This window comes from Xenopus tropicalis, chromosome 7 (genome assembly GCF_000004195.4).
Source record: "Xenopus tropicalis strain Nigerian chromosome 7, UCB_Xtro_10.0, whole genome shotgun sequence".
NCBI lineage: Eukaryota > Metazoa > Chordata > Amphibia > Anura > Pipidae > Xenopus > Xenopus tropicalis.
Genome location: NC_030683.2, coordinates 30,531,030 through 30,544,642, shown reverse-complemented (window position 1 = coordinate 30,544,642; position 13,613 = coordinate 30,531,030). Strand labels below are relative to the sequence as shown.

At 39.0% G+C, this 13,613-nt stretch overlaps 1 protein-coding gene across 15 annotated transcripts in view; it reads right to left on the bottom strand.

Moving 5' to 3' along the window:
* btrc (beta-transducin repeat containing E3 ubiquitin protein ligase) overlaps positions 1–13,613 on the bottom strand; it is a 101,865-nt gene that overhangs the window by 86,398 nt on the left and 1,854 nt on the right. For 6 of the 15 annotated variants that reach the window (XM_012966585.3, XM_012966580.3, XM_012966579.3 and 3 more), the window contains exon 2: positions 12,730–12,842. The exons of 3 other annotated variants lie outside the window; for them this stretch is intronic. In XM_012966585.3, the coding sequence (XP_012822039.1) occupies positions 12,730–12,762 (33 nt within the window). In that variant the 5' untranslated portion in view covers positions 12,763–12,842. The remainder of the gene's footprint in view (positions 1–12,729; positions 12,843–13,613) is intronic. 6 more of the 15 variants (XM_012966576.3, XM_012966577.3, XM_012966578.3 and 3 more) reach the window with 1 other exon arrangement.

Below are 13,613 nucleotides of genomic sequence, written 5' to 3'. Positions count from 1 at the left end.
GAAATACATATAAAGATACTTCTTTTTAGAAGTAGCAAAAGGCCCAGTACTAATGCAGGCACACATAGTCATCTTTATAGCCAGATATTAAATGACTTTTCCAATTATGTCCGTGCCAACATGTAATCACTCCTATCAAATTCCATGTGAAAAGAAACTGTCAATCATTTAATTTCGTTTACTCTTTTCCCCTTTTTTTTACTGCTTTAAGGGCTTATTTACATGTTTTCCCCAAACTTTTTATATACCTACAGCATGTTTTAGGTCTGTAGCTTATTATAGGCAGGACCTGGGGTTTTCCAGATAAGGGTTTTCTCTTATTTGGATCACTGTAAATTATGTCTGCTAAAACAAAAGAAAAAAAATAATTTTTGAATCATTCAATTTGTGTTGCCACTATAAGGGATTTCTTCAGATTAGTTAGGATCATGTGCAAGCTACTGCTATATTATTAATTGCTTAATCTATGGGAGAAGGATTTCTCTTAATTTGGAGCTTTCCAGATATCAGGTTTCTGGATTAGGGATCACATACCTGTACTACTCACTGGACTCATGCCCACCTCTCCCTTTACAAACAAGTTTATTTGTTCAAAGGGAGATTTGAAGCTTTGAATACACAAACTTTCCATAAGATGTAGCTGTTCTTTATACAGAGGACTGATACTCTTGTTTCAAGGGCAATGACAAATGGGACAATTTGTTGCCTGTGATAAATCGTGGCTACTGTAACAATTTTCCCTTGTTTCCTTCTCACAGGCTAAAATGTAAATCCCCAGTGGTGAAACATACGCAGTATGGTTACTTTCCAAAGCAGTCCAAAGCTGCCTCAAGAGGGAATTTCAAAAAGTTGAAGCAATGTGTATATTTTCCTACCGGCGATTTACATTGTCGGTGGAAAAGCATTTGCAAGAGATTAGTCCCCCGCAGTAGAGGAGGTTTAGCTGTGTCTCAATGCCCTATAAGCTGTTGAACTGTTAGCATGATATCAGCAGTATAAAACTGCTATAACTACCATGCATGAGTTCAAGCTTGCACACTCAGACAAAAAAGTGTTAAGGTGGCCATACACGTAGCAATTCCGATCTTTCGTGCAACCATTGGTCACAGGAAAGATCGTTCCCACCCTCCACTGACGTTCAGGGCTGAATCGTCAGATATGGAGGTAGAAAAAAAAATAGAAATTCTACCTCCAGCCGGTGATCCAGCCCTGAACCTAGATTTTGCTTGGGCGCCTTCAGACTGTGTGTGCGCAATTACACACAATAAATGTGCAGCAGTTGTCAAATGAGGTTAGTGGACGCAATATTTTAATTTTCAGCCCCACTCTCAAAATGATTTAGATATTATTACTTATTAAAGTACAAGGAAAGCAGAGAGAATAAAATTCTCAGGGCCAGTACCTTTTAGGAAAGTAATTCAGAGGGCACCTTGCAAAGGTAAGTAGCATGATTTAAATGCAGATTTGTTTTAATGCTTTAAATGCTTATACAAATTCTGACGACAAAAGCAAAAAACTCAAATTACAAGCAAAACATCAGCAAAACAATATTATTAGATTAAGTATACAAAATGGAACAATTGTATGGTGCATTTTACAAGAAAAGGCCACCTTGCCACCCACAAGGAAGTTATAAATATGCTTCAGACGGAGAGGCGTGGGAGTGAAACTTGTTTTAAGTAGCTTTGAGGATTGCATATATAGGCCATGCATTTCATTTTACTTAAAAGTTCAAAGGTGTTTCGTGTGTAAAGTTCTTTTAGGTAAAGAGAGTAGTGTGGCAAGGGGGTTTAGGCAAGGATTAAGTTCAGAACAGGTGTGCTCTTGCTGAATTTTATGCAGCCATGGAGAGCAAATGTATTGAGTTTTTGGGGGGGAATTCTTAGTGTATGCCAGGATTAGCTGTATAAAATTCCCAGTGTCCTTAGTTGCCAAATGAGCAGTGGGGATGGAACCTGGCTTAACTTTGCCATACCTATCCAAATTTTGGGGGTGGGGGGTTTGAGTTTGGGAACTAGTATATCATTTTATTTTTAAGTGGTGCACACTGGTATATATAGCAATAGGTTTATCTCTTGGTGCTGCCAAGAGATAAATGGTGAATTTATTATGTCAACATTCAGGTGGCCTTTCTCAAGATGCTCCTCAGCTTTATGGTTTCTTACACATATATACCAGTTACCCAGACAGCCCTGAACTGTATGATGGTGATCTTCTATAGACTCCCTTTTAATATAATAATTTAAAATCATACTCCCTTTTTCTCTGTAATTAAAAAAAAAACAGAACCTAACTGAGATATAATTAATCCTTATTAGAGGCAAAACAATCCTACTTGGTTTATTTAATATCTTAGCAGATCTTAAGTATAGAGAGAGCAAAATTTCGGAAAGATCCCTTATCTGGAAACCCCCAGGTTCCATACCCATTGGATTGACAGATGATAGAATAGAAAAAATACTCCCATTCTCCAAATTTAATTTTAATTGTATTGTTATTAGGTATTTTCAAGGTAATTAAGATTCTTTCCTTACACATCATATAATGTGTGTCAAATCAGACAAGACATGCATTTCCCAGACTATATTGCAATTGAGATAGATGCTTTTTAATGCTGATTATAGGAAAAGGCCTGGGGAGTGACATCTATATTTAGGGCATATTTTAACTCATAGTTCCTAGGACAAATAACATTTCTTGTACCAGAGCACAATGGAGAAGAAATCAAGAGTTATGCTTAATACAAACATATTTTATTGTTTTCTATGTGGAAACCTATACATTCTGTCATGAGAAATTCCTTATAGAAATGTTATTAAACTATGTATAAGGGAATTTCCATGTGTGGGACTCAACGCACCAACAATGTATAACATGCAGAGCGAGTCATTAAATGGCAGCCCTTCAAAATCTCACCATCATTTCTACCTAAATCCATGACAGGTGCACTTTACAAACATATGAAAGCAAATGCGGGCGCCCTCTCAAGCAGCCAAAAAAACAAATATGTAACAGTAACTTAGACAAAAAAGACTTGGTTCTGATCCTGACAGTATTACATTTTTATTGTGTGATTTATATTTACCGGTAAGTTTACTTTGTGTACAAAGAAGCTATTTTAAAACATTATAAATAGTTCATATTAGCCAGTTTAGACAAGTAACGCATTATTTACTAGGAGGGGGGCCATAACCTTGGTATGATAATACATTTCATACCTGTGCTGTGTAAAAAAAAAAAAGGCTATCTACATTCGGCCACACAGACCAATAGAAGCTGCTTATTGGCTTCTGCATGGGGGGCCTCCTAAGAGACTGACATCCTATAGCCAGCAGGTCTGTAAATCCTGCCAGTTGAGTACTGCACTGATACAATGATGCAATCCTCATCCACTAGGTTTTGTAGGCTGTGGGCATAAATATCCGATCAGGCCAATTTAGTGCAGTGCACGAGTGGCATGCAGATATCTACTCATTTGGTGACCTCACCAAACAGATCCCAAAAAGTTGTGGAATTCCCTCCCTGAATCGGTCGTACTGGCTGATACATTAGATAGCTTCAAGAAGGGGCTGGATGTTTTTTTTAGCAAGTGAGGTAATACAGGGTTATGGCGGATAACTCAAGTAAAAGTTGCACCAGGGACTGGTCTGATTGCCATCTTGGAGTCGGGAAGGAATCCCTAAAAAACCATCCAGCCCCTTCTTGAAGCTCTCTAATGTATCACCCAGTACGACAGATTCAGGGAGGGAATTCCACAACTACACATCGCTCTCACAGTAAAAAAAAAAAAAAAAAAATCCTTTCCGAATATTTTGATGGAACCTCCTTTCTTCTAATTGGAATGGGTGCAGTCTGCTAGAATCCATGGTATAGAAGCTACAATTAATACATTAAGCCACCAATATTAGCAACCTCAGTTTTAAGCACCCTTATATATAAAGTTTTTTTGTGGTCACACCTATTTATAATTTATAATTATAATGAATTTCAGTGAGTGCTTTTGCCTGATTTTACATATTGTTTTCCCAGATTTAACAAACATTTTGTCCCGAAGTTAACAAAACATGTTTCTTTCCTCTATGTATGCAACTGACATAGAGGTCATAGTGTAACATTAATTCTGCGCTGCTTAACCCTTGTTGTTAACACAGTAAATACTGTATTTCAAAGCAAAACGAGTTTCCCTGATTTTACACTTTTTCTGGTCCCTTCAAAAAAAAAAAAAAAAAAAAAATGAAAAATTTAAACTAGAGGTTATACTGTAAATAAGTAGTTTTACAAGTTATTCTAAACAAATATTGTGTTTGTGTGACCATACATGTAAACCCACTTTCCCTTGAAAAAAAAGCACAGCTTAATTCCTTACTTTTTTTGTTTTAGCTACTCCCAAAAGCCAATCTACCTTCACTAAATGAGACGGCTTAATGTTGTCCTTCACAAAAGCCTTTTAAAGAACTAAAAAAAAAAAAATAGGTCAAATTAGTGCCATCAATAGATGTGCAATGCATAGAAGCCTGTAAATCCATAAAAAGGAAAATGCCTAACCTTTAATTATATATAAATGTGCATTACCTTACAAGTAGGGCCCCCATCTACTTAAAGGAGAAAGAAAGGAAAAAACTAAGTAAGCTTTATCAGAAAGGTCTATGTAAGTACAGCCATAAGCACTCACAGAAACGCTGCACTGACTTCTCTGTCAAAAGATACATGATACATGAGACATGCAGCTCTCCCCCCTCCCTCAAGAATGCTAAAGAACTCACCCCCCCCTTAGGAATGTGTGATCTGAGCTAATCAGCAGGAAGCTTCCTCATAGTCTTACTAACTGAGAATGTACACCGGTCTTGGTCTTGGTGCAGGAGTGAGGCATCGTGGGAATTTTCTTTACATAGCTCAGCGTTTTTTTTCCTATGAGGCTTCTGATCATCTGAACGGGAGAAATATGGGGAGACTTAAGGGCACTATTGAGAGAACTGAAGGTATGCCTGCAGCTTGAGATTAACTCTTTATTAGCCTTTCCTTCTCCTTTAAAAGTTCCATAGACTTCAATATAAGACATTATTTTAATATAATCCAGCCCTCAAACTATTATGAGAAATTGGCCCATTACATGTTGGAAGAAGGAGAAAGTACCAGGAGAACCAGCTTACTGTGTCTAGTGATCATGAAGTGCAATATAAACACAAGCTCAAAATCACTGCTGCGAACTTCCAGGGTACACAGGAACTGAAGATATTAAAGAACACACTGCAGCAGAGTTTATTAAGTTTAGAGAACAAATTTACTTGCACGAAAAGCTACATATAGAATGATAAAGAGGACCTTTATCAGGGTATAATCCTGTTCTAGCTAGAAAATAAACAATAGACCCCAAAAGTATGTTAAACTTCCAGGAGGAATTGCATTACCCCTTTAAGGCAGTGCTGTCCAACTTCTACGGTGCCGAGGGCCGGAATTTCTCTAGCATACATGGTGGAGGGCCGCTAATGGAAGCCAGTTTTGACCACTCCCCTTTTTGAAACCACACCCACTTCTTACTGTGGGGATATCAACCATCATTTATATGTGAAAGAATTATGTCATATTAAGATATACCCTTAAATTCCATATGCCTCCTCCTCCCCTGTGGATAGCAGAGCAACCCCCAGTACATAATTACACACCTTAGGGACCATTTAATGGCTATTTCCAACTGCTAACAAACTCCCATAACAAACCCCTGCTAGGTTCACCTCCCACAAGCAGCATAGGGCAAGCAGAGTATGGCGCACACACAGGCAGAACTCTGCCTGTCCTTTGCTGTCTGTGTGTGCCATACTCTGCCTGTCCTTTGCTGTCTGTGTGTGCCATACTCTGCCTTCCCTATGCTGCCTCTGTGTGCCATACTCTGCCTGCCCTACCCTGACTGTGTGTGCCATACTCTGCCTTCCCTGTGCTGCCTATGTGTGCCATACTCTGCCTGCCCTACCCTGCCTGTGTGTGCCATACTCTGCCTGCCCTACCCTTCCTGTGTGTGCCATACCCTCCCTGAACTATGCTGCCTGTATGTGCCATACCCTCCCTGAACTATGCTGCCTGTATGTGCCATACTCTACCTGCCCTATGATGGCTGTATGTGCCATACTCTGCCTACAGTACCTATGTCTGAGGTGTGAAGAAGTGAACAATGGGAGTGATTACAGTCTGAGCCTGAGGTGTGAACACTGCAGGGGGTGAACAATGCAGGTATTAAAAGGTGTGAAAAACACAGGGGATTACATGTTTAAACAATACAGAGGGATTACAGGATGAATCTGAGGTGAGAACCATGCAGGGGGCCAGTTAATCTCAGTACTGATACCATTTAATGCTTACTCAAAGGTAAGCCATCAAAGCAGCCAGACAGGTGGGGGGCCACACAGAGGGGGGTCGCGGGCCGCATGCGGCCCGTGGGCCGCCAGTTGGACAGCACTGCTTTAAGGTAATGTTGGCTCCTTAAAATAAAACCAGATAGAAACTTTTCTCCTGTATACCTAACAAGTCATGAGCTTCAAAGTTGTTGATGGCAATGAAATCCCCCTTTGGGCTGCCTAACAGAATGTAAAGGACAGTTATGGACTTGGAACATTATAGGGTTTATCTGGTCACCTTAAGTTTTAGTACTCCGTGCAAATGCTTTTACCCAAATGCTTGTGCGGGTTTCCATAAACAACAACAAACCGTAAGTTTTATCAGCTCCCAATAGCATATGTACATTTAACAGGGCTTAATTTGTAACAGAGGCTTCACTGGAGCTTACAGCATGAAGTTACAGGTATCAAAGAAAACAATATAACAGTGTTAAAACAGAAATTTGACAACTAAATAATGTAATAAAAATAGCTATTGGTCTATAACAGAAATCCTTTACATCCGATTCAAATGAATGTAAAGAAACCATGGATCAGCAGAACACACCTAATTGGATTTCTAAAAAAGAATATTTATAATGGAAACAATGATATGCAAACTACTCTAACATCTCCTGCCACCATCCATAATACAGCTGCTTCACATCACAGCTACTGCTTTTCAAGAAGAACTAAACCCTAAAAATGAACATGGTTAAAAATGACATTTTATACACTAAACTTACTGAACCAGCCTAACGGTTAAGCATCTCTTTAGTAGCAATGATCCAGTGATTCAAGTTGATTCAAAGTTGTCACATAACTCTGTTGCAATGCATATTATATTATATATTATATTTATATATATATATCACACACGCATTATGTTGTGAGTTGGTCCCTAAGCTCAGGTAAGTGACAGCAGCACAGAGCATGTGCAGGGAATCAGCAGAAAAGAAGATGGGGGGGCTACAGGGACAATTTGGAGGCGCAGATCTTCCCTGCTAAAGGGCTGTGGGTGCCTTGGGCTGGTACAGAAGCTCAAAACATAATGTACAACATTTCTAGTCTACTTCTCCAGTTAATCTTTAGTTCTCTTTAAGGGCTCTGGCACACGGGGGAGATTAGTCGCCCGCGATAAAACTCCCTGTTCGCGGGCGACTAATCTCCCCGAGTTGCCTACCCCTGCCATCCCACCGGCGAACATGTAAGTCGCCGGCGGGATGGCAGACGCGGCGGGGCGATTTGCGCGAAATCGTGCCGCCGCGTCTGCCATCCCGCCGGCGACTTACATGTTCGCCGGTGGGATGGCAGGGGTAGGCAACTCGGGGAGATTAGTCGCCCGCGAACAGGGAGTTAATCGCGGGCGACTAATCTCCCCCGTGTGCCAGAGCCCTTAGGGATTTGGTGATTTACAGCCTTATTCAACTTAAAACACCATATTATAATGCTCTAAACCACAACTATAACAATGTTCTATAAAACTCTATATTAAGTGGTAATTTTGCTTTAGCTCTTCCACACTGCACCTTCATTTGTTGATTGAGCATCCCATTGCTGCTGAAGCAATGATTCCAGCATGGCTGGAAACAGGAAGGGAGTAGGAAAATACTCCAGGATTACTAGAAGTAAACTTCAAGGCTGCAGACAACCTGGCTGTAGGATCTAACCACTTAGCAGTCTAACACACTTGCATGCCAAAAAGGAATGAAGGCCAAAATGATTTGAACTATAGGTCATATGTTAATTAGCAAGTATGCTGCAGAAGACAGCTAAGAATTCCTAAGAACCATAAACCTTACTACCATAATAAAACAGATTCTTATCTATATATAAACACACACACACACACACACACACAAACAGTCTGGTACAGAAATAAAAGCACTCAAAAGAAGGAAAGCTACTCAGGCATTTCATTGCAATAGATTAGCCATAATAGTGCAAGCTAGAACACTATTTATTCTTTAGAATGCTTCACCATACCAGAGTAAACAGCCCTAGAACTCCCTTTGTTTGTTTAACATAGCCATTTTAGCTTGGTCTGACTTCACTTCCAGGCAGCAGCAGCATGCAGGCAGGGAACAGCTCTCAGCAGAGAGTGGAGGGGGAGAGAGGAGCAAACTAAGCAAACTCATGCTGTGCCCTGAAGGATTTTTCAGAGAGCAGGAAGTCTGACACAAGATCATGTGTACAGAACAGAAGAGAATAAATGTGGTGTTACAGCAGTTCTGTAAGTGTTTATGGCTGCATTTACATTGACCTTTCTGATTTTTACTCTTCCTTTGCCTTTAACCTATGTAGTTATACCAAATAATTTATAATGCGTTACAGGGACAATATGGTATAAATATAAAAAAAACATTTACAAAAATAGTTATTTTTTCCATGGAAGTTTTGCCAGCTGCCATAACTATGGTTATAAGTAAGCCATGATACATCCAAACATACACACATGAGAAGTCATACAGGTTTTGAGTCTGCACCTACTTGCAGGGCAATGCACATCAAGCAGACCACAGCGATTTTTTGGCTGCTATACAAATTACTTTCTCTATACTAAAAGTCAAATTTTTTTTAAAAAACTAAAACTCAGCTGCTAAAGTTGCCATGTGGTGTAAAGTACAAAGTACTGTTTTATTATAGCAGAGAAATGGAAATATTTTTTAAAATGTTTAATTGCTTAAAATTAAATCTATGGGAGATGGCCTTCCAGTAATTATGGAGCTAATTGGATAACAGATCCCATACCTGTAGCAGTCCTAGTTAAACTTTTTCCCCTAAATGATGCACCACTGCCCTTTGTGAGTTCCAAATGTTTTTGCCTGTCTTTCTAGCATTGTTATTGGGCAGCATTAGTGTACTGAAATTCAATTTACATCTTAAAACTTTAACAAATGTTTAATCCTGTAAGTACCAGCCACTCACCTTAATTACAGACCATCTACATTGGGCTTAATGTTAATTTATCAAAAAATGTAAATTCTGGGGAATTGCAAGCAGTTGATACTGTAAGGGCAGTGGCACACAAGGAGATTAGTCGCCCATGATAAATCTTCACTATTGCGGGCGACTAATCTCCCTGAAAAGCCATCCTACTGGCCAGAATGTACATCGCCGGTGGGATGGCATACGTGTTGCTCCGGTCGCCCGAAAACCCGAAGCGTCACGTATACCACCCCACTGGCAACTTACATTCTTGCCGGTGGGATGGCATTTTGGGGAGATTAGTAGCCCGCAATAGCAAAGATTTATCACAGATGACTAATCCCCCCCGTGTGCCACTGCCTTAACATTTACAATCTGTATTACCAATACAGTTTACAGTTGCAAATACCCTGAATTGATGTCATTGTGCTTGGTTAACTGGACACATGGTGACATCTCAGGTAACTTGTGTATTAGGAAGTAGAGACCACATTCACTGTGGAATTTTGTCCGGGGAGGTTTGCCAATATATTCAAACAATTGGCAATATCATCAAAATAAATGGGGTAAGCAACCCGGACAAAATTCCACAGTGAGTTCCATATTCCACAATCTCGGACACTAAAAATTCATGAGAAGTGGTGAAAACAATATTATTCTGCTTGTCTGTGCAAAACAAATTTTAAAGTACAGCAAAAGTAAAAATCATTGGCCTACCTGCCAGTGTTCCTCTGTACTGGAAAAAAAAAAAAAAAAAAAAGTGCACCAGAATGGGAAATTCTTCTAACAAGGGCAGCTTCCCAGTGGCCCTTTTAGCTGTTTGGAAGCAGTGGTAGCGCAGGATGTAAATTACAGTAAAAGTCAGAGTTAAGGTAGCCATACATAGGCTGAAAAAAGTTGGAGACAGAGTTGGGAGCTTATTGGTCCATGTTAGTGCCAGCCAATGGGCCTGTCTGATCTATATCTGGGCGAATATCAGCCAGATATCGGTTGGCAGGTCTGTATTTCCTGTCAGATGGAGGACTAATGTGGTCCTCTGCCCAAAAGCCAAGAAATTATTATCCAAGCTTTGGCCCAGGGACCAAATGATCAGACACTGCCCACATCTAAATGGCAATATCAGTGCACTTGATTATGGCTAATCTTCCAAGCAATAATTGCCTGACATGCAAGCACAACTGTACTGTAATACTGCCCATAATAAGCATTTTTGTACTGTGGTTTCCATTATATGTATACCTCCAAACTGCATAGGCATGCCTTGGGTGTAGCAGCATTTAGCTGGAGGATGGGTTATTGCAGACTATAACCAAAAGGAGTATAGCCAGTAGGATTAAAGCTGTGTAGTCTGAAATTGTGTAGTCAGAAAGAAGATAGTAATCAGATGTTGAGCTAAGCTCTTAATTTGGAGGAAAACAGTGAAGTTGATAAAATTTATTACACTTAATACACATCGCAAAAATACTTATTTTGAGATATACTACAATAATGAAATAAAGGTGACCATCCAGTGGAAGAGAAATGCTTCTGACTTGGCCCTTTAAATAGACAGTTTGTGTGCCAGCCTGACCAATATCCGACTGAAAATCATACAGATATTGGGCAGGTTACAAAAGGACCACACTGGTGCACTAAAGCAGTGCTCACACAACAGGCCTTTCTAAATACTTAAAATTACTATTTAGCAGTATGTCCTTGACGCTATTAACAAAATAAGCTAATAATAAACAAGTAAAGTTTAATTTATTTTGATCCTATAAACTGGCCCATTACATATTTATGGGCCAGATTATACTAAAATGATGATGATAACTTAAAAGGAGCTCTTCCGCAGATGACTGACAATAAAAATTCCTTAAAAGATTGCATCCTTGACCTAGATGAAAAACCTTTCAAATGCCTGAGTTTCCACTGATTAAAGCAGAAAATCAGGTTATAACTAACTAGCATATATTTGATACTCTGAGACAACCTGAATATTGTCTTGTTTTGTATTTTTATTCTAAAGTAGAGATCCACCATTTTTATTTGTAAGCCACATTTAGATGTAGAAATTGTATGAAAAAAAGTTATTTGTCCCAATAAACAGACTCCATAGCCTGCTACAGGTAGCCAACCACATTACACCAACACATCTTGGCTTTAACCACGAATTGATGAAGCCAGATCAAACTTGCATTTCATTATGTTGTGTGCCAGGCACAGTCAGACAACAGCAGTGTTATGGTGTAATCAACAGAAGTGTGTGTCACATAACATTGTGGGATGCCCCAATAGTGCAAGGACTGATGTGAGTGATATACATTCTCTGTGGTGTGCTGTGGCACTTTTTTGTAATTTACAGTCTATAAGGCCTATGACACACTTGTGCTTTATCCACTGTCTCTCAGGCAGAGAACAATGGTGCACAAAATGCCTGTCATTATTTTAAATACAACTGAATAAGAAGCGTCCAACTAAAAGCACACATAGTATTATCAAGTAGACTATGGGCCGAAAATGCACTGCCTCCTACCACTCTGTGTGTGTTTGATAGGTTGCTTTCCATTCAGTAGTAGTAGGAGATGATTTGCTGCTGCTATCTGTCCAAGGGCAGTGGCAGACAGAACACCCCTACGTGCAACAGGCCTTATAGCTAGGGCACATGGGGTGAATGACTGTTTTGAGAATTCCAGATTAGTAGGAATCCACTTGAATATGACACTTTTTAGACACCTATGCTAACTATTCAGTCAGTGGACCCATGGGTCAAGCTTTTCCTAACTGGAAATTTGTGATTGAGCATGTGGTGACCTGTGGGTGCAATGGCATGGTTGGAGCAGTTACTATGAAAGTCTATAAAAAAAAAAAATCAAATTCAAGCATTTTGCCTCCTTCATACTGAGCTTGAAATCATGGAGGTGCCTAAAGCTTGAATTCAACCTGTGTGGCATAGCCCTAAAATATAGCAAGCACTGCCAAGTATTAGGATAAAACTTTTGCATCCAATCCATGGAAATATAGGTATGGGATCTATAAAGCAGAAATCGGTTTTCCAGAAAGCTCCAAAAATCAGACAATCCCATATGCCATAACACCTTTTTCAAACAATTGTTCACATTTGACTGATTCGCTAGTCTCTGAAATAAGTCAGTACCCTGTACTTGATGGTAACAAACCCTTTGGAAAGCAATCCTAATTTGTTTTTTGGTTTTTTTTTTTTTAAAAAGTTTAGTAGCTTCCACATTTAGGAAAAAACTCAGGTCCCAAGCATTCTGGATAACATTTCCCATACCTGTAATGACTTATTTTTAAATTTTTAAAGAAAACAGAACAAAACATTTAAACCATAAAAAGAATGATTAGAAAAAACTAAACAAAGCTAAATCAAATTGTTTTTGTTCACAAAAATAAATAAATAAATAAATCAAAAGATAAAAATAAAAGTTCTTACTGGTGGCTGAAGAGAACATGAAAATCCTTCCATCTCAGTCCTTTTCCAGTTACTGTTTAGAGTTTATATAAATTGTTTCTTAATTAAGTCTCAATGTTATGGTTTCATATAAGCTGATTCCAGAAAATAAAATGATCACAGTTAAATCATTATACCAGAGGTAGTAAAAGGCTATAACAATTGATTACACTTTAAACAAAGACTTCACTTTATAATTAAAAAGTTAATCTGAAAATGCATTGAAGGAACAATCAAATGGAACTAGTAGTGTGAGTTTGAGCTTTCCCACCCACAAAGGTATTGGGCTGAGGGGGGGGGGCATTAACCAGGTTGTTTTGTTGGGCTTAAGTGAGGACTGACAAAGCACTTAGTACATGCCTTTGGAGCAAAGCTATATTTTCCCAGCACATTGGTCAATTCTATCCATCTGAGTGTGGGCAGATCCTATGAAGTTTTCAGGCATCCATGGACTACACAATCCCTAGAAAAGGCCATATAAAACCCTTGAGTCTCTTAGTTGGGTCTTTCCATGAAGCAGGTTTTTTTTTGTTTTTTTTTTTTAATTCCATATGTTCATGTGCTAAATTATATTCATGTTTTAAAGTACAAGGAAAGGTGGATTCACTGAGAGTTAGTATGTTAGCCAGGCCTGGATAAGAATTAAAAATAGGCCCTGACCTATCCACAAATTGCTAGTTACCCAAGTGAATCCAATCACTACATATTTTAGAGATGCACTGAATCCACATTTTATTTTTATTTGGACAAATCCCAAATCTTTCATGAGGGATTCAGGTGAATCGCTAACCAAATCTGAGCCCTAAATTGCATATCCAAATTAAGATAATGGGAAAAACATGCACATATAGCGCAAGTGAATTTGT